The sequence below is a fragment of the Lynx rufus genome, unplaced genomic scaffold, assembly GCF_022079265.1.
Source record: "Lynx rufus isolate CCGP_SWC_20201006 ecotype Redwood Valley unplaced genomic scaffold, mLynRuf1.p SCAF_3, whole genome shotgun sequence".
Classification (NCBI taxonomy): domain Eukaryota; kingdom Metazoa; phylum Chordata; class Mammalia; order Carnivora; family Felidae; genus Lynx; species Lynx rufus.
In genome coordinates this window covers 181,928,888-181,955,774 of record NW_025814845.1, presented here as the reverse complement: position 1 = coordinate 181,955,774, position 26,887 = coordinate 181,928,888, and the positions used below count along the sequence as shown (strand labels likewise).

The following is a 26,887-nucleotide window of genomic DNA, read 5'->3' as shown; positions in this document are numbered from 1 at the left end:
AGATGTTAGAAGTATGGATCTTAGAGTTAGATACACTTTCAGATTAGCTCCATCATTCATTGGCAGAATGACATTGGGCCAATTATCTAGTCTCTATGAGGCTCAGTTTTTGTAATGTAAAGGGAGAATACAAAATATAACTTACGGTGTTGGAATTTTTCCTTGAATGAAGCTCAGAGTGTCACCTCCTCTATGTAGAATGGGAATATTTATTGGTTGCCTACTGTATACTATGTATGATGGTGATTGTTGGGATATAGGAAAGAAAGCTACACCTCTGGCCAAACCTAGTGTCTGGTATGGTGGGTGATATTAGAAGATAAAGGGGACTAAAAGGGGTTGTTAAATACTCGTTGGGAGTATGTATCAGCTGCTATGCTGCTTGGGGTGGTGGCCTTGAAGAGGGTTGTCAAGGAAGGCTTCCAAGGGAGCTAGTTTAGTCACTATGAATCGGAAAAGTATTCTGGGTGGAGGAAATAACACATACAAAGAGGAAGAAACACGAAAAGATATTCTCATTTAGGGGATTCCAGGTAGTGAGTGTGATGGGAGGTGGGGGTGCAGAAATGTGAACAGTAAGGAATAAGCTGATGAAGCCACCAGGGGTTGCCAGATCCAGAAAGGCTCAGTGTGCCTTGCTGTTAAGAGTTGACTTTATCTGGAAGACAGAGGTGAGCTACCTAACCCAGTTTGGCCTTTGAGGAGATTACCTTAGCAGTGGAGTGGAACACAAATTGGAAGCTGGTGAGACCAGAAATCCTAAGGATGTGCTTTCAGTAATCCTGGGAAGAAATGATGCAGGCCTTTGCTAAGATGGATGGGAAAGGGAAAGAAGGCTATTGAGAGTTGAAGAAGTAAACAAGGAAGCACCTAGAAATAGCTTTCATTGTTTATGTTGGGCTCCTGGGTATGTTGTGATGACTATAGAAAGAAGTAAGTTTTGAGATGGTTGGGTGAAACTAGTTTAATGTTAGAAACTGCTTCGTATTCTTCTGTAAAATGTAAACATTTGTTACCTTTTATGATAAAGGTAACAACTTCTAGGGTTATGAAGATTAAAGGGGTTGAAACATGGATTTTGAGCTTAAAGTATTATTCTGTAGGGGCTATATGTTGATCCATAAAAATGACAATGATATGATTACTGTTGGCATTGCTAGGTAGAGGTGCCTGAAGTGTGCTAAGTGGGTAGGTAAAGAAAGAAGCTAAATACAGGAGAAAGGCAGGAGAGTGCTGGCTAGGACATAAGGACTTCACATACAACAGGGTGTAGGTGCTGGTTGAAACAGCGGACAAGGTCACTTAAGGAGAGCATATGGCAAGGAAAGAACAGGGTCAAGTCTGGGACCCTCGGGACAACTAGCATTGAAAGGTGTACAGAAGAACAGGATCCGGAGGAGGAATAACCAGACAGGTAGAAGGAAAACCAAGAGAGCGTTCTGTTAGAGAAACTGAAGAAAGATGGCGTCCTCAGCATCAGATGCTATAGAAAGGCCTCAGGGAACAGACTGAGAGCTGCAGCTTGACTTCAGCTTGTGGCCCTGGGCATCTTGGGAATAGTTCCGCTGTTGGGCATAAAAGATCATAATGGATTTAAGAGCAAACTATGAAGAGGTTTAATTCCTTCATTCTAAAAATGAAAAATAGCCCTGTGGCATATCTGCTTAGAAAGAAATTGTCGTTTTGACAGAGTGCCACGGGACATGGTATGAGGAAGGTATAATCTGGACTAAAGTCTTAACTATTTTTTCACAGGGTTCTGCTTCAAAAACTGCAGTCACCTCAGGTAGGAATATTTCCAAGCCTGACTCCTCCAATTTGAGGAAAACACCTGGTTCAAAAGCCAAAGTGGGGCCTTCTGTTTCCTGTTTGAGGCGGAATAGTGACAGTAGAAATCTCAATTCTGACCGGGCCTTATCTCCTCAGAGGATCAGGCGTGTGTCCAGTTCTGGTAAGAATACAATAAATCAGTTGTGCCTTACAGCAGTTTACAGATAATTTAAATGTAAAATTAGGCATGTCAGAAAGCAGAAAGACAGGTTTTGGTTATAACACCAACACATTCTGTCACCAAAACATTGAGCCTTTAGTGGACCAGGGAAGGTAGAAAAAGAACTCATAGACACAGCTCTTCTCTTTGAGCAGTGTAAGGGCTCGTTGGAGAAAGATAGAGGTGTGTAAACCATCTTCTAAGTTATTCAGAGGAATCGTAAATAAATACACAATTGGGTGCTTGTTATATAATTTCAGAATTAGAAACATTTTTAAATAAATGATTAAGTGTTTAATAGTACTTACATGTTACACACTAAACTGATGGTTGGCCCTCACCATACGAAAAGAGATGAATTTTTTCTTGAATTTTACTGAAAGATGTATTAAAATTTTTCAGGGATAGGAGAGTGACTAAAAAGTTAAAACTTTTCTGAGATGAACTTTTATGTTGGTTTATATTTTAGAAGTAGTAGGGTTTTAAAAAATTTTTTTTATTTATCTTTGAGAGAGACAGAGCACCAGTAGAGGAGGGGCAGAGAGAAGGAGACACAGAATCTGAGGCAGGCTTCAGGCTCTGAGCTGTCAGCACAGAGACCGACGCAGGGCTCGAACTCATGAACAGTGAGATCATGACCTGAGCTGAAGTCAGATGCTCAACCGACTGAGCTACCCAGGCGCCCCAGAAGTAGTAGATTTAAAGTCATGATAGGTTTATGAAATTTGAGTGCTGTAAGAGTAGCTGTTAAGTGTCTTACTAAAAATTTGGCTGATGGTAGAGATTTCTCTGGGTTACAGTTCAGAATAGGAAATGGAAAAGTCAGCCTATTTCATAGAGACTAAGACAGAAGCACTGCTAGCCATTCCAGTTGACTGAGAACACTGCAGGGAACACCCTTTATTTTAACAGGTCCAACCTGGAGCAAATTAAAGGCATGTCCAAAGGATTTAGAAGTAAGTTCCTGTATAAAAATAGTGTCTACTGTTGAATGGTCTGGGGAGGAGGGGTGGGTGGACAAAGTACCTCTAGAGTGATGTGTCAACACGTGTGAGAACATTTTGCAGAAACTAACAAAACCAAACACAACACGGGATCTCTTTCCTTCTTGACACCTTGGTAGTTTTAGGTTTTATTTTCCAATCCTATCGTAAAGCCTCTTGTGTGAGAAGTGTATAATGAGCCTAAGTGTCTTAAGGATGATTTATTTAGATTCAGGCCTAGCCTCAAGGTCTTGAGGTTCTGAGGACCAGACTCAGGAAGAAGTATGGATGGAGAAAGAGAGATCTGAAGCACGTTTTCATTCCCAGCCCTAGAGGAGCTGAGCGGGAAGAAAAAATTCACTTGAAGTCTTCTTCACTGGGGAGAGAAACAGAAGAGGAGCAATGATCCTGATTGGGGATGTTGCCACACTTGGGGAGGTGAGGCATAAGTGAGATCAAAGCTTTAGTTCTTACTGGTGATGCCAGATAAGGGTCATGGGAGTTGGCAGATGCTGGGGAGCTCCCTTGTCGTCTGGATGTTAGGAGAACTTGTGGCTCGGTGGCACTAGAGAGCCACGGGCACTGGCAGCATGGCCTGTAGTTACGGGCCCTGTGTTCTCATACTGCTCTGGCACCAGTGAGCTGCCCAAGCGAGTCGTGTACCCACCCTGGACTTCAGCTTTGCATTGCGAAATGTGAGGGTTTTAGAATGTAAGGCCCTGTCATCTTTGACAGTCCTTGCCTTTCCAGGGGCAGTTTGGAGCTCCCCTAGCTCTCTGAGCAGCGGCAGCTACTAGTGTGATTCTCTGGACCACATGATGCTCACAACCGAGAAAACCAGAAGTGCACATACTTGTAAGAGAGTAGGCCAAGGCCTAGGATAAACAGTAGTCTCCAGCTATTTGTGGTTTCCCCTTCAGTGATTTCAGTTAGCAGTAGTCAACCGCAGTGCACAAGTAGGTATTGTTAGAATGCCAATAGGAGCCTGACCCCAAATCATAATGCCTGCGTCATTCATCCCACTACATCCCATCCGGTAGGCATTTTATCTTCTCACATGATCACAGGAAGAAGAGTGAAGATATTTTGAGAGAGAGCACGTTCACATAACTTTTATCATAGTATATTGTTATAATTGTTTTATTATTAATCTCTTTCTGCACCTCATTTGTAATTTAAACTTTATCATAGGTATGTACATAGAGGAAGAAACCAGTATATGTTGGGTTTGGGTCTGTCCATAGTTATAGGCATCCACTGGAGGTCTTGAAACACCCCTGTGTGTGGTAGGATGAGGTTCGAGGGAACTACTGTATTCTGAAAAATGGGATACTTTTATGTAAGTGATAAGTTTCAAAAAAGAGTTCAGCACTTTTTAAGTCCCTTTACTGTATACTATATAACTTCATGCCGTACGAGAAAAGTAGGTCTGTGTACTCGTAATGAAAAGACAAGTTTATTGAGGTTTTATTAACCCGTTTAAAGACACTTGATAACTAAAAAGTCACATACTCGAAGTTTTCAACCTGAGTTACAAACTAAGTTTTCATTTACCTGGTGGTTTTCTGTATAGAAATGGGGGCAAAAATCATGTAATTAGAAACCTCATGCATTTGCATTTGATTTTATATTTTAACTGTTGGAAGACTAATGTGATTATGCTGTACTTAAAACAAAACAAAACAAAACAGCAACTAGCTTGTTTGGATGCTCACAATACATCGAGAGGTGTTTGTTGTGGGGGACAGGAAACTTAATCCCCACAGAGTTAAAGTAGATCAGAAAATCAAGGAGCAAAAACAATGTGCCTTTAGATCATTGAGAGAGCATTGCCATTTATTGTACAATGCAGTGTTTGTGTAGTAGAAAATTGAAACCAAATGGACATCCTCTGTACTGTGTATACAAAGTTACTCTACTGAAAGGTAAGCAGCAGGAATGTTCCAGCAGAGCTGGGGTTTTCAATAAATCCTTTCAGAGAACTAAGTAGAAAACCAGACCTGGAATTGAAGTAGCCATTTTCTTGAAGCTTTAAACTGAGGAGGAGAAAGAATTGTAATTAAAGCCAATGAAGCTCTTCCATTTTACTTGTCAGAATCTAGAAATTGTAATGTACGACATGGAAACTATAGCCAACACTGCTGTATGATATATATGAAAGTTAAGAGTAAATCTGAACAATTTTCATCACAAGGAAAATATATATTTTTTTGCTTTTTATTGTGTCTATATGAGCTGATGGCTGCTAGTTAAATTTTCTGAGGTCATTACTGCACAGTGTATATAAGCCAAGCCATTAGGCTACACACCTTAGACTTAACAAGTGATGTATGCTAATTAGATCTCAATAAAAGTAGAAGAATAATTTTAAAAATCTGGAGATTGGTATGAGACCGGATTGTGAGTGATAACAAACCAGATTCAAATTTTCTTTGTGTAGATTATGTGTATGTTTTAACCACTCCAATTCAATGAGATGGTGAGGAAAACTATTCTAATAATAATTATAATGCTGATGATAGCACCTCACACTTACAAAATGCTTACCAAGTTCCGGGCTCTGTCTTAATCATTTCGTTTATAAGTGCATTTAATCCTCAGAGTAGTTTTGTGAGGCTTCGCCTCATTGTACGAATTGAAGGAAATCGCACACAGAAGTCAAATAATTTGTCAACATCATGCAGCTAGAAAGTGGCAGAGGTAAGATTCAAACCAGGCAGTAGGACTCTGGAGCCCATGCTCTTAACCTTCACGTTATCAGTCTAGAGAACTACTCGAGTGGAACGACGAGTTTTGGGGGAAAAACACAAAAACAAAAACAAAAAACCTCTCAAGCTCAGCTGAATGGTGTAAAAACTTGGCAATTCTCTCTTCAGGCTCTTGGCTTAGAGTTCTCTGTCATCTTACCCTAATTTAAATGATGTTATGTGGTTATTAGAAATTAATGCTGCTGAATAAATAACTACATAGTTAAATATTTCATGATTGATCCAGGCATCTTCGGAGACCCATCTGCCACCCTCTTCTGAAGGCAGTGCCAATGTTGACCGGGTTTTAGGTTATAAATGTGTGTGTCCCTTGATACAAACATGTAATAATCCTTGCAGGGACTAGCCTGAGCCGGGTAGGATTACGGAAGTAGGCCACTCCCTGCCTTGTGGATCTGGTAACCTACCTGGGGACAGCAAATGCGTGCTGATGACGCCACAAGCAGGACGAAAGGGTGTATAAAGGGTGTGGAAAAGGCCTCTAAGTGCTTTTAGGACTTTGTGAAAAAGAAGAATGTCCAGGGGCTTGGTCTGATTACACCAGAGCCTGAAGAAGGGCCTCATGAAAGAAACAGTCTTTAGTTTTTCTTCTGGACAAAGAGAAATAACATTTTAAAAGGGTAAACCTTTGTTTTAATTCAGTTTATTGTGGGTTAATAAAATAAATTCCTCTCAGACCAGGAGTACATCCCAAACTTGTCACGACTTGCCTGGCATTACAGGCTTCTGTGCTTTCTTGCTAAGGTGTTTTTTTCTTAGTTGTCTTTTGTAAACTAATTTTGTCTATTGAGGGTCAAAGGGAATTTAAGATCTTTTCAATGTACTTTTATATCATTTCACTCTTCTCTAGGTGAGAGTTTGAGAGAACTAGCTTGCAAAATTATGAGAAAGATACTTGGATAAATTATTGAAAACCAGAAATTACCACGTAATAACTTATTCTAACTTTAACATGTTGCTTACAGATGTTTCTGTATGTACATATAATTAAAATACTTTTTAAAGAAAGTGTCTCGGGGTTTTTTGTTTTTTTCATAAAAATGATAGTCATAGTGATGTTTTTGAGCACCAGAGACCTGTCATGCTGTCTTCTAAGCTTTCTAAATGGCTACTTTGATTTATTCTTACAACTCATGAGATACAGATAATGTCTAATTTCATTTATTCTTACAACTCATGAGGTTTAGATAGTATAGCTATCCCAATTCTGTAGATAAGGAATTGGAAGTTTTGAAACCTTAAGTAACTTGGACAAAATTAGAGTTAATAAGTGGCGGACACGGGACAGACCCTGCGGTGTTGTGCTGTGCCCTGAACCTCTCTGACACACACCCCGTTGTCCGACACACTGACTTGCTCATTTAACGAGTGTCGATTGAGTGCCTGCTTGTGCTGGGGATGCAGAAAGGCACAAAAGAGATAAATTCTTGCCTTGCAGAGCTTAAATTCTAGTCAGGCGAGTTGAAAAATTCAGTAAATAAGATGTTGAGAATGTACGATGATAGGTGCTGAGAAGAAAAGGCAGTGGAGGGCGTGGCATCTTAATATCAGGCAGTTGAGAAAGGCCACACTGAGCAGGGGACAAATGAGCCAGTATCTGAAGGTGCAGGAGGAGAGAGACCTTGGGATATCAGATGAAAGGCCTTCGCCGGGCAGAGGGAACAGCAGGTGGAAAGGTGGAGGGGAGGCGGTAGGGGGGTGCTTGAGGGATAGGGAGCTGCCCAGCATGTGTGGTGGGAGCCGGGAGGATGGATGAGGCCAACCAGGTAGGGTTTTACAGGGAGACCAGTGTCTTCTCTTTTATTCCTTCCTGACATTATGAATTCTTGATTGTTTTATGGGCCTTCCACTCAATTCTTCTCCCTTGGCAAGTAATTCTGGAGAAGATTGCTTTATAGAATGACCCATAAGTGAGGCTTAATATGTCACTAAGCAGTTTCGGTTGCTTTATGAATTGGGTAAAAGTTTTGAGAGCCTGCTGTGTGCTGGGCTGTCTACTGGATTCGAAGACTACAAACGTGATTGATAGGCCCTTTTAACAATCTCATTGGTTAGAGGGTGAGGTGAAAAGAGGTGTTGAAGCATATGATTTCAATGCAAACTCCTCATTCTTCAAACTGCAGCTGATCTGTCCTGGCCTCTGTGATACTTGGCCTTTATTATGCTACTGTAATCATTTTTGTACATGTCTGTCTCCTAATTGTGAGGCCCATAAGGAGAGTCCATGTCCTAGTTGTTTTTTGTTTGTTTGTTTATTCATCTTGGAGAGAGGAACAAACCACGTGAAGGGGAGGGGCAGAGAGGGAGACACAGAATCCAAAGCAGGCTCCAGGCTCCGAGCTATCAGCACAGAGCCTGACACGGGGCTCAAACTCATGAACTGTGAGATCATGACTTGAGCCAAAGTTGGATATTGAACCGAACTGAGCCACCCAGGTGCCCCATGTTTATTATTATTTTAAAGAATTCTTAATTTTTTTTCAAAATTTTTTTTAAACTTATTTTTGAGAAAGAGAGTGAGCACAGGCAGGGAAGGGGTAGAGAGAGAGGGGAGGGAGCAGAGGATCCAAAGTGGGCTCTGCACTGACAGCAGCCAGCCTAATATGGGGCTCAAACTCACAAACTGCAAGACCACGGACCAAGCCAAAGTTGGACGCCACCCAGGTGCCCCCAGGTGTAAGTTATCTTTATATTTTTCATTGCTCAGCACAGTGTACCTATTATACAACAGATATTTAAAAATGTTGTCTGGCCTTATTTGAATGGAAACTTATGTGAAGCACTGTGTCCACAGTGAAGGGAACACCACTAACTTGGTCGAAGGGCAGATTGGAGAATAGTGATGACATTTGAACTGGCCTTGGAATGTGCCTGTAGAAGTTTTCCAGGCATGGAAAGAAAGTTGCTGGTATTCCCAAGGGTGGGAATACCCTGTGGTATTGCAAGTGGAGCCCTATGAAAGGGTATGATGTGTTTGGAAACACTGAGGGCAGGATCCACATGTCTGGAGTCGATTGAGTGTTGAGGTAAGTGATGGTGTCCCGAGGATGTTTGAGGCAGGTCAGTTCTCTCATCGTTGAGACACAAACTTAAAAGAGTCGTACCAGTGTGTGGGAATAAGAAACAGTGAAAATGCTAAAAACGTTTTGGAGAAAGGGGGTCTGGTAAACTTCCGTTGGTGGGGGAGAGTCTCTTGTGTCTCTGCCGCTTTCTTGTTGGGTGACCATGAAGCGAGATAGGGAACAGAGTAGCAAGAAGTGGTTAACAGGAAGACATTGATGGGTTTAGTTCGGACCATGCTGAATTTGAAGAGATCAAGAAGCACCTCAAAGGGCGCAGGGATGTTGGAAGGTTAAAACAGTGCAAATGTGTAGTAGAGGGTAAGGAAACCCATGGGAAAAGAGCCGATAAAGGTAAGAACATCAGTAATGGCTGACAGTCAGATGATGAAAGCGTCAGAATGCGTCCAGAGCACCCGTAACTAAGTTAGCCTTAGAAATAAAGGGAAGGCAGCAGTGTGTAGGGATAGACACAATTGGAGATTAAGTAGGGAATTTTAAGAGTCAAGTGTCAGAGTAGTAGCCGTGGGTGATGGGCTGGACAGCTCCCCCCCCCCCAACTTTTTTTTTTTTTTTTTTTTTGGCAGCTCACTTTTATGAGGTGAGGGGATTTCTTTGACGTGAGTTTGCGCAAATTCTGTTGAGTTGCTTATTTTTGTAACCTTAGAACAGGAAATAAGATGATCTTCAGTTTTGCGTCTCAGTGACCTCATGGCTCAAAGTAATTCTCCTGTGAACCTTGGCTTCTAATGAGCCGGGATGCTCACCACGTGCCTTTTTCCATCGTGGTTAGGAGCTCTGTGCCAGGTGAGTTCAGTCACCTCACCACCAGATAAATACATTTGTTGACAGACCCGTGAAGACCCTTGTTCATCTTCTTTGTACGGTAGCTGGGGAAGGGACACGACCGTTCTCAGTCTTGAATTTATTACACCTTCACTTGCGGGACGCATGTTCCTAGGCCTGTGACTACGGGAGTTATTTTTGTTGAATCCCCATGTGAAGCAGCAGAAATCTTGTAAACACACTTGCAGAGGCAGGTACTGACAGTATTACCATGAGCCCCGTGCTTCTGAGCAATTCAAGTCCTCGTGAGAACCTCGCTTTGTGGCAAGTTCTTGTTTCTCTGTCAGATGACCGCCCTTTTAATATCTGTCGTGTTTTTGTTGTGACTCACCTGTACTCCCGTGACTAGATTTTTGAGTTCACTCTGGAGCAAATGGTGATGGCTACATAGTTTGTGTCGTACTAATAGAACATTGCCTTGACTAACTCAAGAATACGGACTATTAAAGTCGCATTTTGCAATATATAAATGTAGAGGGCTACTGAAATTTTGTGTTCCGGAAGATAATTCATTCACTTGACCCTTTGGAAGTATACACTGTGCAAGCTGTACTGCAGACCCAGAGCAGTTATGGGATAAAAAAGACCTGGTGCTTGCCTTCAAGCTATTACCAGTCAAGTAGGGGAGGTGGTGGGTTTGTCCCTCATCACATCTGTCCTTAGGATATTTTAAAGGAAAACACAAGCTGTAGGATTTCAGAAGAGGATACGATTAACAGTACCAAAGTTTGCTGAAACTCTTTTTTGCTGTAATCTAGGTAATTCTATACTGTGATGGAGGTACACCTTTGCAAATGTGTGTGTCAGTCTTGGTTTGGTATTGATGCTTTGTTTGATGTTTGCCATCGAGACCTTGGAAATACAATAAGGAGGCTACATCTGGATTGAGGTAATTTTTAGGGCTTAGCTGGTATACTAGGGAGTAGAAATGATAGGACAGGCAGCTAGGGTTCAGAGTGTGGAATGTAGAGATTGTGGACCGAGTCAGTAAAGATAAACGGGAATACAGAGAAGGGAAGTTGGGCAATTAGGACACGATACACTGGTGTTCAGGCAGTCAGCAGGCAGAAGAGGTCCAGACAGAGCCCAGGTCTGTGCGTGCCAGGAAAGGAAAGGAAGAAGCATTGTAAACCGTATCTCTCGTGCATCTTGGATTTAACCAGTGCATTTGGATAGCTCGTCAGTTTTCCACTGCCTTTTGCCCAGTAGACTTTTAAAATTATATCACTTTTTGGGGCGCCTGGGTGGCTCAGGTGGTTGAGCATCTGACTTCGGCTTAGGTCGTGATCTCCTGGTTGAGGAGTTCGAGCCCCGCATCGGGCTCTGTGCTGACAGCTCGGAGCTTGGAGCCTGCTTCGGATTCTGTGTCTCTCTCCCTCTGTCGCTACCCTGCTCATGCCCTGTCTCTCTCTCTCAGAAATGAATAAATGTTAAAATAAATAAATAAATAAATAAATAAATAAATAAATAAATAAAAAGTATAACACTTTTAGTGAAAAGTGGAAAGGAAAGAAAAATCACCCTTAATCTCATTAATGCCAGATAGGTTTTAACGTCAGAATTGATAACTATTCAATGCCTTTTCTTTTGACATATTCTCATGGGCACGTGGTAACATATATTTCATAGGTGCAAGCAATTCCTACTGTTTCAGAAATCCTCTACCTAACAGTCAGTAGGCACTTACTTAATTGAATTTTCTTTTTCACTTAGAAGGTATAGTGCCTATTTCCTTAGCTTCTTAAATTCTTACTCTTCAATAACGTGATTTTAAACGGCCTTATAATACTGCATCGATGGAACGTGCTGCAATATATTTCTTCAGACTTTGAACATGACGTTGTTTCAGGGTTTTTGTTCTGTTTTTTTAGTGAATGAAACGATTTCACGCTGAAGAACTTTATACATAGTAAGAGAGCTAGTCAGATAAATTCCTTGGATGCATTCCTTTAGATGGAATCACAGGGTGTGAGCACTTTAAGACTGGTTGCACGTTGCCAAATTGCCCTTCAGAAACAGCCTACAAGTCGGTGCTCCCTCTCTGAGTACGTAAGAGCATTTTCCGACACTCGTGCCAGTATTTTGACCTTTCTAACACGATTTCTAAATATTTACTCTTTCAGAAAGTGCAAACGGTATCTTACTTTAATTGGCATAAACTTGGCACTGAAATATTTATTGAATAAATGTAGATTCAGTGATCAAAGTGCTGAGGTACAGAAGTGAATACAGGATCGAAACATGCCCTCCTTGAAGTTACATGCTGGTGGGAGAGATGGGTAATATGTAAATAAAAGTAGATAGGATGCTTGATAATGTAAAGTACTAAAGGGGGAGGGGAAATACTAATGCAGAGAAGGGGAATATGAAATGGTGGGTGTTACTTTTGTGTGAGAGAGAAAGAAATGTTGGTTAGTGTGACCAGGGAGAGGTGGCTTTTGAGTAAAGGCCAGGGGGTGTCAGTCCTAGGAGTATCTGGAGGAAAACCGTGCTAGTCAGAGTGAACAGTAAGTGGAGACACTGAGGTGGCTCTAATGTGCTCTAGGAAAGCAAGGAAAGAAGGAAGGAAAAGTTGAAACAGAAGTGAAACAGGTAGTGGAGAACCAGATGTGGACAGTGTTAAAAATCCTAAGGATTTTGGCTTTTAACCAAAGTGACTTAAATTTTTTTTATTTTTTAATGAATTTTTTTTAAGTTTATTTATTTACTTAGAGAGAGAGAGAGAGAGAGTCCCAAGCAGGCACTGCACTGTTAGTGCAAGCCCAATGTGAGGCTCAAACTTCCGAAATGGGAGCTCACGACCTGAGCCAAAATTGAGAGTTGGACGCTCAACTGATTAAGCCACCGAGGCACCCCCAAAGCGACTTAAATTTTGATAAGATCACTCTGATACCTGTGTAGAGAGTATATAGAATGGGGGTGAGGGCTGCATCCAGAGATCAGTGAGGAGGTATTGCTACAGTCATGGCAGGAGATTATGGCTTCTTGGACCATGGTCATGGCAGTGAGGGCTGGTCAGATTCTAGATGAGCATGTTGAAAGTGAAGCTGACAGCATTTGCTTAGAGGAGGTAAGAGCAAAAGAGTGGAGTCAGGTGACTACACGTTTTGGGTGTGAACAATGGGGAAGGATAATGGTGCCATCCGCTGAGATGGAGATGGGTGATGGGAGCACAGATGTTGGTAGATAGTTATCAAGAACTCAGCTATAGAGATACTTAGCTGAGATGAATAATCTGTAAGTGAAGATGTTGAGAGAAAAGTGGGATACATGAGTCTGGAGTGCATAGATTTCTGGTCTAGGGATATAAATTTGGGATTCATCAACATGTAGATGGTATTTAAAGCCACTAGACTGGGGGCGCCTGGGTGGCGCAGTCGGTTAAGCGTCCGACTTCAGCCAGGTCACGATCTCGCGGTCCGGGAGTTCGAGCCCCGCGTCAGGCTCTGGGATGATGGCTCAGAGCCTGGAGCCTGTTTCCGATTCTGTGTCTCCCTCTCTCTCTGCCCCTCCCCCGTTCATGCTCTGTCTCTCTCTGTCCCAAAAATAAATAAACGTTGAAAAAAAAATTAAAAAAAAAAAACAAAATACAATAATTTATATTTTAAGCTATATATATTAATTGTATTTTCCAGAATGACCTCCATAGTTGTGTCATTGTCTCGTGAAACTTGCCATGTCCTCTAGCACTGACAAGTGCACTAGCTTCCTAAGTTGTTCTCTGATTTCAAACTCATCCTGCTAGGTGGTTATGCAGCTGCCACCACTTGATCAAATTCCAGGTCAAATGCCAAGAAGCTGCAGTAGCCCACCCCCCTGCCCCCACTTCCCACCAAACCCCGCCCGTAATAGATGAGGTCTCTAAAGCTCTTAGCCTGGCATGTAATGCCATCCTTAACAGTAAACTGTCCATCTCTCCAGCCTCATTTTCTTTTTCTTCCCCACGATGTCTGTGCACCTAGTAAGCCATGCAAACCACAATCCTATTAGGAAAATTTTAATGACATACAATGTATTTTCTAATATTCCTAATTACTACTTAAAACATCTGGGTTGTCTGGGTGGCTCAGTCAGTTAGGCATCTGACTTTGGCTCAGGTCATGATCTTGTGGTCCTTGAGTTTGGGCCCCACATCAGGCTCTGTGCTGACAGCTCAGAGCCTGAGGCTTGCTTTGGATTCTGTGTCCCCCTTTCTCTCTGCCTCTTCCCCACTCATACTCTGTCTCTCAAAAATGAATAAATGTTAAAAAAAAAATCTGGTGGTAACTTCCATAGTAAGCTGTCAAGTGTTTCTATCACCCTGTACGTGTGTGCTCTGCGATCCCCTTACTTTGCAGTTACCTCAGTATGTGGGCAAGTAAATAGTTGAGTAACACAACCTCCCCTGTGAATCCACTGTCCAGATTTTTATTAAGATCTGTGTCTTCTAATATAGGTAATATAGTAGTTAAGGCTTTGCTTTTTGTTTTTTTGTCAACTCATTGAGACATCTTCAGAACCTTTAAATTTCATCAAATGTAGTGAACAGCAAGACATTTTTTTTCCATGCTGAATAATCTCGTGAAAAACACACTAAAGCTGAATTCATTCTAGTCTGGCTGAGAGTTCAGAGAGAACTTGCTTTGACGGGTAGATGTTTCTGTGGCCTGGGAAACTGCTCTCATTACTTTGAAGGTGTTTTGCGAGTAGTGTGGGACCCACCTTCTTTCTCAGGCCTTTCCTTAGGGAACAGAGGAAGTCAGATTGGAGCTGAGAGATTACACTGCATACCTGTGAATGCCCTGGGAGCTTTCTCCTGGACAATGAGTCATTTAATATAAGTGTCAGAACAAAGGAGTACCATTCAGGAGTTTATTCTTTGGTATTAATTTCCAGTCCTAGGAACACACCATTATGGTATCATGAAGAAGTTTCCAGTACCATAGTTCTGTGTTTTCATCACAGCCTTATAAAAGCATCAACTAAGCCATTGATTGCTTTGTTTTTTTCTTAGTAAATTTAAAAGACTTAAAGAATACCTATTGCTTGCAGAGGCACAGGAATCAAAATGATTAGAATCTACTTTCTTTAATGGTTGATCCAATTTATCTTTCCTTGGTTTCTGAGCATGTTTTGTCTGGTTAAATATTTGGCTCCACTGACTTTAATAATACTAGTTTTTATGATAAAATATGCTTATCGTAAAAAAATTCGCCTGAAGTAATAATAAGCATATAAAGTATGAAGGGAAAACTGCCCATTTCTGCCTCTTTCCTTCTTTTTCCCCTCTATCCCACTGTGCTATATATTTTATAATAGTCTCATAAAATTCTGGAATTTTTCAATATGTAGGTTAGTATAAGCTTAAAAATAGGGTATTATTAATGTTTTTTTTCACTTAATAAATCATTCTATTGGATTATTAATTTTACAAGGCATTGCTTAGTGATGTTCTGTTAAATACAGTACATTTAATCAGATTTTCCAAGGTGGGTATCTAAACTGCTTGTTGATGAAGCTATATTTCAAATTCAATAGACGCTCTGTGTTACTAAGGCTAAGTGCAAATGCTATTCCCTCCATGTTTCCCCTAGCCAAAAGATGGTAGTAATTACAAGGTCAAACGAAATCTGTCATCTCTATGTAAGATTGTGCTAACAGTGTGAGCTTAAAATAAACCATGGAGGTCAGTAATATGTCTGTAGGTAGACCTTAAATCTCTATGGTTTACATCTGAGATAAGTTAGATGCTGTGCAGTGAATGGGTAAATACCACCTCCTGGAACTAAAGAGCAGTCCTGTAAGGATTTCATTATTTAAGAATTTGGTGCTCAGGTTAGTCTCTCAGCCCAATATTTCCATGTCTTCCCTTTAATATTGGTTATGATGTGTGTGTGTGTTACTGCTTCTTTTTAAGAAGTCCAATTACAGATACTTTAGATCAACTTTGCTCTTAAGTTAAACATTAGGACCATTGGTGAAATAGTTAAATACCTTTGTTTTATCCCCACTTTGTTACCATTGTACTCTGGGAGCCCCCTCCTAGAAGAAAGAGCTCAATCTGACCTCCAGCCTGGTGCTTATTTCTTTAACCATGATGCTTGTGTTCTGTGACACGGTAGAGGGAACCCTGGGCTGGTGGCAAGTTGCCTGCCTTCCAGGCCTCACGGTCGCTGCTTAAATGTGACGGAATAAGCCATTTGACTACCCGAGTAGTATTTTCATCTGTGAACTGGGAATAGTAACGGCAATGCTCTGTTAGGATGATTATGAGTTCCGAAGGGCTAATCCTTTGGTAAAGGAGGCTTTGTTCAGGACCCTTAATGCCCATTAGACAGACTAAGGGTAGAATGGGCAAGACCTTTGCTAGGGTTACAGGTTGTCATTAGGCGGAGTGGGTGAGGCTAGGTAGGAGGGACCATGAGCCTCATGAATGGGACAGGACAGGCCATGGGAATCACAGACTAGCTGGGGAACCTTGCTTCTGGTGCCAGGCTGCGTGTTGGAATCAGAAAGGGTACAGGTCTGTAGTAATTCTGAGCCACGCTGAAAAATGTCTGTGAACTTAGGATGCTGTCAGAAACAATGCTATGAAACATCCCTTCTGAAAAACAAGTTGATTTTCCAAACCTGTTGAGCCCGGACTGCACTGTGGCTGGAGCCCAGAAATTTTCATCTGTCACTTGCTTAACCTTGCTCATTGTTTGTGATGAGGAGGAGGACTCATCAAATGTTTGTGCTGTGATTTAGTAAATACATATTCTAAAAATCTGTTCTTTCTGTACCTCCAGAGGCAAGTTAAACTGGTAGGTAAATGTAAATTTAAAAATCACATGAATGTTTGAATATCTATAACTTGCTAATTATTATAAGGACTATAAAAATGTTTCCTTTTATATAGTTAACAGACTGAAGAATCTGTTAATATATGCAAAGGACAAATAAACTGGTAAAAATTAAGTGTTTAATGTTTTAGTGTAGACGAGAGAAGGCATGATCAAAATTTATTTACTCTTGGCCTTTGACATTTTGTTTTGAGAGACCATGTGCAGGGGAGGGGGAGTAGGAAAAAGAGAATCTTAATCAGGCTGTATGCCCATCTCATGACTGACTGTGAGATCATAACCTGAACTGAGATGAAGAGTAGGACCCTTAACCAACTGAGCCACCCAAGCACCCCTGAAAAAAGTTTGGTAGCTATTATTCTGGTCAGTACAATTCTACATTTATTTTTTTCCAGCTTGATTTATAATCGACAAGTAAACTTGTAAGCTCTTAAAATTGTACGTTGTGGTGATTTGATTTGATAAACATTGTAGAAGGATTTTCGGTATGGAGTTAATTAACATATCCCTCATGTCAGATATTTCTCTTTTTTTGGTGAGGACATTGCAGTTCTACTGTTAGCAAATTCCAATCATATAATTCAGTGTTCCCCACTAGAGTCACCACTGTACGTTAGATCCCCTGTCCTCATTCTTCTTACAGCTGGAAGTTTTCCCACTTACACCAACCTCTCCTTATTTCCCACACCTTACTCTTGGCCCCTAAATAAAAATTCATTCAGCAAATATTTATTAAATTGCACTCCATGCTAGACACGTTGCTAGGTCCTGAGGGAGGGATCAGGTACCGTTCCTGTTCTCAGGGACCTCGGAGAGTAGTCTGAGAGCCCTACTGAAACAGATCCTGGGGCGGAAGCCAATGTTGGTATGGTAACGGAAGATGTGGCCCATGGCACACACAGGACGGTGACCTGGAAGGAAAGGCTTTACAAAGCTCCGACTCTCAACAGCGCTTGTCATACATTTGTGTATTTTAACACATCTTTGTAAAATGGAGGTTGTGATTTGGTGTCTGAGTGGCAAGGATTTAAAGGTCAACTTTGTAGTCACCAGGCAAGATAGAGGACTACAAAGGAAAGGAGGCTAATTCGTTCACCACGATGGACATAAACAGAAGAAGAGAGTAAAAAGGCCTGGAGAAGTAAAAGTGTGTGTGTGTGTGTGTTTGTGTATGTAGGTACAGGGATGGGGGCATGGCAAAGCACAATGGGGGACAAGTTTGTTGGAATCAACCCTAAGACTGCCATATAGGTCTTTATTAAGAGAATTAAAAATAAGGTCATCCTATAGGTAATGAGGAGTCACAAATTGTAGATTTGATTATGACCTCTTCTCGTGTTCAGGGGTTCAACATGATGGAGTTGGAAAGGACAGAAGGACAGGACTTGAGGAACCTATACAGTTGTTACAGCAAAATAGGAGGGAGGCAGTGAGGATTTGTAGGATTTGGATTGAGAGGAAGAAGACCTCTTTGAAAAGAAGTGATGTGCCTCATGAATTAGAATAGTACCTCCCAGTGGAGCCCCTGTGTGGCTCAGTCATTTGAGCACCTGACTCTTGGTTTTGGCTCAGGTCATTACCCTGGGTCTGTGGGATCAAACCCCGCATCCGGCTCTGTGCTGAACACAGAGCCTGTTTAAGATAGTCTCTCTCTCTTTCCCTCTCTCTCTCCTCCCCCTCCTCTATTTCTGCCCCCTCTTCCCTGCTCATGCACTCACACACACTATCTAAAAAGAAAAAAAAAAAGTAGATCCTGGTGACGGAGAGAAAACTACATTAATTGTAGCAGAGGACACAACAAATGTAAAAGAATAGTGCGTGAAGATTAGTAACGGGAAACCTGGCTAACACGGAATCAGGAGGCTCAGCAGGGGGAGCTCTCATGCCTCACCACCACTTTTTCAGCAGCAATCCCAGCAAGAGAGACTAAACTTGCAAGTGGATACTACTTCATTATCTCAGCTGGAGGAAGGAAGGCTCCCTCCCCTCTCCCCGAAGCAACAGCCCAGCCAAGGAGGGCCAGTCACAACTCAGCCAGTGAGAAGCCACTCTACTCCCAGCTCCCAGTTAACTCCATGGAGCTTCTCATTTATGACGGCCTTCCCAAATTCTCACCGTCCTCTATAGAAGAGCATGCCTCTCCTATGTTCCACAGACTTCCTTGTGGCTTGGCCGTAGCTTGCAGGTCTCAAATTGCGATTCTCTGCCATTCCCGAATAAACTCATCTTTTGCTAATAAAATAAGTGACATTTTGATTTTTACGGTTAACAAGTGCAAGGATGAAGCTGGAGATAGGAGGGCTTTAATGTGAGTGACTTTAAATGACAGATCTCCTTTTTCTCTATGAAAATGAAATCTTAATGAGCAATAAAGCAGTGGGCATTATTTCCCAGACATACTGTGTCACTCACTGTGGTGCTGTTAGGAATACATGACATGGCTGTTTTTATGTAAGGTCTTTTTCAGCTCTGCATGTTTTTGTTAGGTAATACTACTAGCATTGAGAGTCTTCATGCTAGATTATATGGGGATCTGGGGAAAAAAGAACAATCCCAATGCTTTGAGCCTGGGAAAAAGGAAAATGGAAGTTACAGTTAGCCTAAGTAGGGAGGAGGGTATCTAAATGTCCAGATTGAAACATTCAGTAAGGAATTTAAAATGCAAGTGACATTGGAATTTAGGAAGAGGATAGGCTGCAGGTGGGAACCTGGGATCTATCCATACAGGCAACGGTTAGAGTAAAGTAAACGAAGAAGACTGAGAGGTGGGTTCGATGAGAGTTGTAAAGATTGAACTTAGGAAATGCCCATAAACCGGTAGCTGGTATGAATATCAGGAGTGTGGTCTCATATATGCCAGAGAATATGAAGCATACATATTTCATTCATAAGTGGAAACACTTTTGCTGAAAGAAAGAGAAGTTTGGAGTGAAGACCCCTTAAGTTTGGCAAATAGTAAAAATGGAGATGAAGAAAAGAATAACAGAGCACCCCCTGGTGGTAGGCATTAGGCATTTTTTTAAATAAATTTTTTCCGTCCTCAAATTGAAGTTTTCTTTGTTTTTGTTTTTAAATTTTCGTCTGTTTTTTTAATACAGTAGCCTAGTGTGTGAATGGGAGAATTTGTTTAATTTCTAATCAGTGGAATGGGCGGAGGTCATAGCTTTGATTTCAACGTTGCCAAAAGCTTATGAGTCGCGTGGCTCTTTAGGTGGGTCTCCACAGACCTGCGTTAATTACTTCAGGTTATATAGTTAGAGCTACCCTTCACAGGTCCTGATGGCCTCATCATCGCCTCTAAATTAACAAAAATAAAAAGTCAAGTCTATGGGAAGATTTCATGATTCTGAATATTTGGTTTGTATTTTAACCCAGTAATTAGTACAGGAATTTAAGTTTATAAGCTTAAGTCTTTTGGGGTGCTTGGGTGGCTCAGTCGGTTAAGCGCCTGACTTTGGCTCAGGTCAAGATCTCACAGCCCGAGTTCAAGCCTCACATAGGGTTCTGTGCTGACGGCTCAGAGCCTGGAGCCTGCTTCAGATTCTGTGTCTCTTCTCTCTGTCCCTCCCGTTTCCCCACTCACACTCTGTCTCTCTCTCTCTCTCAAAAAAAAAAAAAAAAAAAAAATTATTTAAAAAAAACTGTCAAGATGAATAGTAGTAGAAACTCTTTTTTGTTTTTTTTTTAATCCCAAGGAAAACCTACATCCTTAAAAAAAGCACAGCCGTCTTGGGTGAATTTGCGTAGACCACTTCCTAAATCCAAAGCCTCTTTGAAAAGTTCTGCGCGGAGGGGGACAGGAAGCGCGTCCTCTGTTGCCAGCACCCACAGTGATCTGAGCACTTACAGCAGTAACTGTAAGTTGGTTTGACACCAGACTTCACGGGTCGTTGAAACCATAGTCACCAGGAAAAACTAACATGCTACAAATAATTATCAGAATTTTGATCCTGCAATTGAGAGGAAATGTCAATACTGCTTCTCGTTTGGAACTTCTCGAAAAGTTTGGCAGGAAGAGCAAATTCTTTAAATGACCTTTTCTGATGCACATGCTATGAAACACTGAAATATTTGTGTTGAAGCCACCTGTTTTTTTGTTTTTTTTTTGTTTTTTTTGCAAGGGGGATGCCAAAGTGTATCATCTGAAGCAGTAGTGTTTTTCGCTTTAAGGAATGAAAGCGATATAAGGGCTGTTGGAACCCAACTGGAAATCAGAATAAGGAGAACTTGTTTGATTTCTTTGTAAAAGACTGGATTTTGCAGATGTATGTTTTATAATCTTATATTTTGCATGCTAGCGTCCATGAACTATGACGGGTTTAACTTCAAGCCTAATTTTAAGTAACGTAAACTCAGAATATTTCTCAAGTTGTCAGTCAGGGTGAATTCTTTTCTCCATGTATAAAATGGGTGAATCAATTGAGCCCTCTTTTTCATTCAAAGAATGTACTTGGTCTTGGTATTTGTTTGCTCTCTTTTTAAATTTCCTTACAAAATAATGCACGGATTTATTACTCTGAACAATTGTGCAGTGTCTGCTGTGCATGGGCACCACAATAGATGCAGCAAGGGATACGGAATGCGAAAGAAATGGTCCTTCTCTAGAAGGTAGTTGAAGGGAATAGTTAACCCGGACGACTAGAATACCAGAGGTAATAGGATGATTTCGTGCGAGGTGGGGAGGAGGGCAGCTCCCTCTGCTTCAAGGACAGAGTGGAGTCCTAGTTCCTGAACCTTCTGCGTGGGGCACGGTAATACGGTTCCCATGCGTTCTCTCTCTTTGTTTTTTTTTTTTTTTCTTACTCAAATAAGTTGTGCCACCACCCCGATTGTATACATGAGGTAGTTGAGGCTCAGAGAGGTTGCTGCTGGTCCAAGGGCCCTCGGCCAGCTCGTGACAGGACTCAGAATGTGAATGTGTGGAGGAGAAGGTGCCGAATTAATGAGCGCATTTCTGAGAGGTCACTTAGCAGCACCGGCTTGTCTCGCATGATAGTAAGTGTCTGTGTGCGACCACGCCGGGGCTATTAAAACGTGTTCCTTAAAAAATGAAAAAGCAGTAGTATCTGCTTAGTGTTTCGCTTTTAAAGCTCTGGCGTAGAAGAAAGAGGAAAGGTTTGCGTGGAACCAGTGATTCTCTCTGCATTTGAAAAGGTAATTCACGCGTGTATTGTCTTCAGGTGCTTGGCTTGCAGCTTTCTCTGTGGGCAGTGTGACCTTTCCAAGCAGCCTGACAGAGCAGACTCTGCAGCGTGCCCCTGGAGGGCCGGCAGCAGTGGAATTTGTGACCCTCGGAAGCAGACGCGTCCTGTCGTGCCGCCGTCCAGCGTTTGCCATTGACAGCCATGTTGACTTGGCCACTCTTTCCGTACTGTGGCCGACTCTCCGAAGGAGGTTGTAAAATGCTTTTGTCCGTTCCTTTTTGTCCCGGCACAAAGGAGTTTGCCATGTACCCACAGAGCCTGTCTAGTGGCGATGCGTCCCCGTTGCAGATTAAGCATTCAGATCAATGAGTCTTTCTTAGTTTGATTTGCTAGGCGGTTTAATCTGTTTTGTGTCGTGCCTCGGAGCTTACGGATTTCCCCCCCTGCGTTCTAATTCAGTAAGAGCCAGCATGAGGGGTAGGAGAGTGAACATGGCTGCGGTTCCTGCTTAAGATTGCTTTGATCTTTTTAAATGACTGTACCAGGAGGATTTCGCAGTTGTACAGAGACGGAGATTTCTTCAAAAATATTTATCAATTCTACACTCACCCCACCGGCTGGTTCAGAGAGGCACTATGATGCTACCTTACTGACATTGCTGGTCCTGGGATCCTACAGCCTTTGTATAGTTCCTTTGTTAGCCACGCTTACTGGGAAAAGAAGTAGGTCGACGATTTCTGGTTTGATTCTTCTCTTTGTAAGCATGCTTAAGTTGTATTCAATAAATTGATTTAGCATCTCCTGATTGTTATTTTTGCACCTTGTGATTTGTTAATAGTAACCTGTCTTCGGCATGTTTATGTTTAATTTGTGAATGGTTGTAAGTAGAAACGGTTGTGTTATCTATTTTCTGTGTTTTCAGACTGTTAATCTAATTCAGTGGCATTGTTGACATTCTGGGCACATGAAATGACCTTATTATTAAAGACAGTTTGGCTTTATTTGTGATTAAATAACAAATAGTTTTGTGTATGTAGCTTAGAGTGGTATGAATACAGGAAAACATTTTCCTAGAATGAAAACATTATATCTTTGATTATTTTTTTTCTCATATTATATGCAAAGATATTAAAGATGTGTGCCCTTTAAAGGCCTGTGAAAAAATCATTTTGGACTGAAAATTTTCTGTTTCTGATAATAATGGGTCATGTGAGAATTTAATCTTTTGATCAATGTTTTGATTCATACTGGGTTAAGCATTTAAACCCCTTTAAAGAATGTGTTCTTGCTTTGTCTGCTCGTTTCTTTGTGATATGATTCTGTTAGTGGTATCACTTAAGAACTTCGGAGATTGCATAGTGCTCTTGTAAAATTAGCAGCTGGTTCTTGGTAGTTTGGTATCCTTTAGAAATAACATTGAGTTATAAAACAAATGACTAAATCAAGCTATGATAAGCTAATACATTTCTCTTACTTGGAGGTTTTAGCTGGTTCTTTCTGTGTGTCCTTCTAAGCACAGAAAATTTAAAAGTGATATTAGCCCGAAATATTGCACAACGGTTTCTGTACCAAATATGCTCATTTGTAGAGTTTAAATACAAGCTCTTTGAGACTCCGCTAAAATCCAGTTGTTAAGATCATTGGATAAGAATACCTATTGTAGGTCTTGAATAGAGTTGAAGGTTTGAGGGCCATTGTGTAAGTATAGAAGGAAGTCTTTAGAGAGCATATAATTTTGCTCCTTTAGCGAGTGTGAAATCCAACGGCTTCCTTCTTCCGGGTTGGCCACAAAAAAAAAAAAATGTGTAATTTTGAGAGACAGATGGTAAGGTGGGAAATGTAAGAGATGCACACCAAAGCTGTTGGTACTCTTTTAGAAGTAGGAGAACAGGAAGGTAGCTAAAGAAACAGAGTATTCTTGACTTTTCACCTGCATGGCCAGCCCTGACTCAGCTGAGACATAGAAAAGGGCGTTTACCTCAGTCTCCTCCTAGTTTTCCTTACTCGCGGGAAGCTGGATGATCTTTTACCCTCCTAGCCCCAGGATTCTCACCTGATGCATGGGAGGGCAGTGCCGCATCATCTTCAGAACCTTTGCAGCAACAAATGTTTCTTCCACTTGGATTTTCTTCACTACAGTAAGATGGTGTCTAATAGTCTGGAAGGTGGGTGTTTGAGTTGTTGAAGTGATCAAGTGGATAGAAGAATTCCTCTTATTTACCCACAGTCCGAGGGCAAAGGAGTATTGTCTCACCCGCCAACACTGGTCAGTGGGTCAGATGTATCTGGAATAGCGCGTTGAAAGGGTTTGAGGCTGCATCCGGGTTCGGAGCCAAAGTTTGTGTCTGACTAGTGACGTCTGTTGCAGGTGAGGAAGGGTTGGAGGCAGTCCTGTATTACAGGTTTAATACTTACGCACATCTGAATGGACTGTGTAATAAGCAAATACTATTATCTAGACTGGCATTAATTTTGTTTTCATTCTTTCAGTGTTTTTCTGGGGTATATATGAGACATTCTTGTTATTACACAGTTGAGTAACTTGGCTTTTGGAATCTGAAAGCGTAGACTTCGGTAGCACCTTGACTTCAAGCCAGGTGGGCAGATGGTCTGGCACAGTGGGTAGCGTTAGACAGATTGACAAAAATATTCAAGAAAGAAGCAGAATGTTGGCTCTGTGCGTATACATAACTCAGTAAACAAAACCAAAAACTGATGTTAACCAGATGCCAGAATGTAGTACGAAATTTTGGTTTGCAAGTAAGTCTGGAGCAGTGAAAAGCCCTTCTGGGATAAGAAAAATAAGGTCTTCTGTCTAGATTTCTCTGAGAATCTCTTCACTTTCTCTTGAGACTCTGTTACCTCTCTTACTCTCATTTATTCCATTTGAATCCCATTTTGATCATGAGGAAATGAAACTAAGGATTCCAGAGAATCTATCATTCTGGCATAATTGAGGCTGCTAGGACCAAGGATCACCACAGAACAAGGGCAATTCTAAGTTGTTATTACAGCTGCTGGGAGCTGGGCAACCGTGTGATATCATGTATTGACTGGACAGACTGTCACTGAGAGGTCGTGGCCCCTGCAGCACCACGTAGAAGAGAATTCTGAGGATGATTGTGGCTTCAGTAGGACTATAATAGAAAAACCTACAGTCCTTCCCTCCTGCGGAGGGAAAAGCCAGTCCTGCCTCCTATGTGTCTCCTTGACTCTCACACTGCTCCCCCACTCACAACATTTCATTTCCTCCAACTAGACGTGTAGCAGTTTTTACCACAACAAGCAATTCCCCGAGACGCCAGGTGGGTCGTCTGCAAAGTCCTGACCCTGTCTACCTGAGACAGCCTCAGATTCCACATGTTAAGGGCTCAGTTTTGCAAGGCTGTCCTCCCCCTTGGAGATGCCACCTGTAAGTCCGGGTTGTCACCTGTGCTGCTGGGAGGTGTCAACGACTCCTGTCTTGGGTCTGATAAATTGGCTAGAGCAGCTCACAGAACTCAAGTAAGCATTTACTTACATTCGTCAATTTACTATAAAAGGATATAACAAAGAATGCAGACGAACATTTGGGTGGGATTGATGTGTAGGGCAAGGTACATGAGAAGGGTGAGGAATGCGTATCCCCTTTCGAGGCTGCTACTCTCCCCGCTGCTGCGTGTGTCCACCAACTCAAGCTCTCCCAACTCCATAGTTGGGGACTTTTATGGAGACTTCATGTCATAGGCATGATTGATCATTAAGTGGATTTTTAGTGCTTTTCCCTTCTTAAGAAAATGAAGGGCAGGGACCGAATATTCTAAGATTCTAATCATGACCTGGCCTTGCTAGTGACCAGCCCCCATCCAGCAACCCGCATAGGGTCACCTCATTAGAACAAAAGATACTCCTTGTCACCTAAGAAATTATAAGGACGTCAGGAGATCTGTGCGAGGAATTGGGGGCAGAGACCCAATATATATTTTCTTTTATCTCACAGGTACTGAGTACCATGTTTATTTAGTGAGGGTCCTGTGAGGGCATATGTACTATTTCCAAACTTGATTTTCAAACCCACTCATTATACATAGAGAGATGAAAGGAGGCAGGCAAGGCAGTGGCCGAGTCAGGACCAGAACTCGGTTATCATAGATTCTCTTCCATTACTTGAAACTATGATATTAATATTTTGCAACTTTTGCCACCAAGTGTTTATCATTTGGGTGTGATAGCTCTGGACAGAGGAAAACTGAGATACCTTCACGATACAACCACCTTCCTTGTTAAGAACTGAAAATAGAGGACAGGAGAAATACTTTTAGGACATCATGCCTCATAGACAAGTACATCCTTCAAGTTGGGGTTTACTAGAAAGCAACGCACCAGCTGGAGAGTATTTAGGGAATTGAAAGATGTGTAATTGTTGGTCATAAAAGTGTGTGCAGCCCAGCCCAGCTTGTGTCTGCTATTACTGAACCGGGAAAAAGCGAAGGTGGGCCATGTGTATATAGATCGTCAGAAAGAGTGTGTGTGTGTGTGTGTGTGTGCGCGCGCGTGTGCGCACACATATGTGTAAGTGTATGTGCGTAAATGACTGTACCTAGTCAAACTCAGAAATTTTATCCTTCTATAGGAATTTTGACCCTCCCATGTTAGAAAGTTGATGATAGATCTGGTGCTAGACCTGGTGTTTATGCTGAGCCTGAAGACTGGTGCTTTGTTTCCAGGACAACACCTCCTGTCTGTGTGTGACAGGGAGCCAAGGGACAGGACTATTGTGCCCCATGAGAAATTCATCTTGTGCTTTAGTGAGAAATCCTTTTAGTCTGTTTTTTGGAAACTGAAAGTCTTTGTGTTTAAAGCTTAGAAACGAAAAGTATGAATAAATCTAGGATCATACGATTTTCTATTGGGTCTGTAAATTAAACTCAACTTTTCACAATCTGAATAGATAACTTATTTTTTCTGCCGACTATAATTTTAAAAATGTTTCAAGAAAAGTAAGGCTGAAATCAAATTGTTACAATACATGGTCAAGAGTTCAATAACGTCATTTACTTCCTGCCGGGATTTTGATCTAGCAAAAGCTGAAATGCTAATTGAAGGCCAGTATCCATTTTATGTGAAAATCTAAAAGATATGCTCTATGAGATTTTGCTTATGTTATCTTAAGACTATGAAATTCTGTCCCATGTCCTTTAAAAAGTTATGTTGAATTTTATAATAGCAGTATCTTCAGTATTGTCATTTACATGAGCTCCTTGTAATTTTCAGTTTCAGAAAGACCAAGTCTT

General features: G+C 41.5%; 1 protein-coding gene across 5 annotated transcripts in view; it reads left to right on the top strand.

Annotated features, from left to right (window-relative positions):
* The window catches only part of MTUS1 (microtubule associated scaffold protein 1), a 115,745-nt gene that overhangs the window by 14,105 nt on the left and 74,753 nt on the right, over positions 1-26,887 (top strand). For 2 of the 5 annotated variants that reach the window (XM_047092138.1, XM_047092139.1), the window contains exons 2-3: positions 1,756-1,951; positions 20,166-20,327. In XM_047092138.1, coding sequence (XP_046948094.1) covers positions 1,756-1,951; positions 20,166-20,327 — 358 coding nt within the window. Of the gene's footprint in view, positions 1-1,755; positions 1,952-20,165; positions 20,328-22,146; positions 22,337-26,887 lie in introns of those variants that run through there. The other 3 variants (XM_047092140.1, XM_047092141.1, XM_047092142.1) reach the window with 2 other exon arrangements.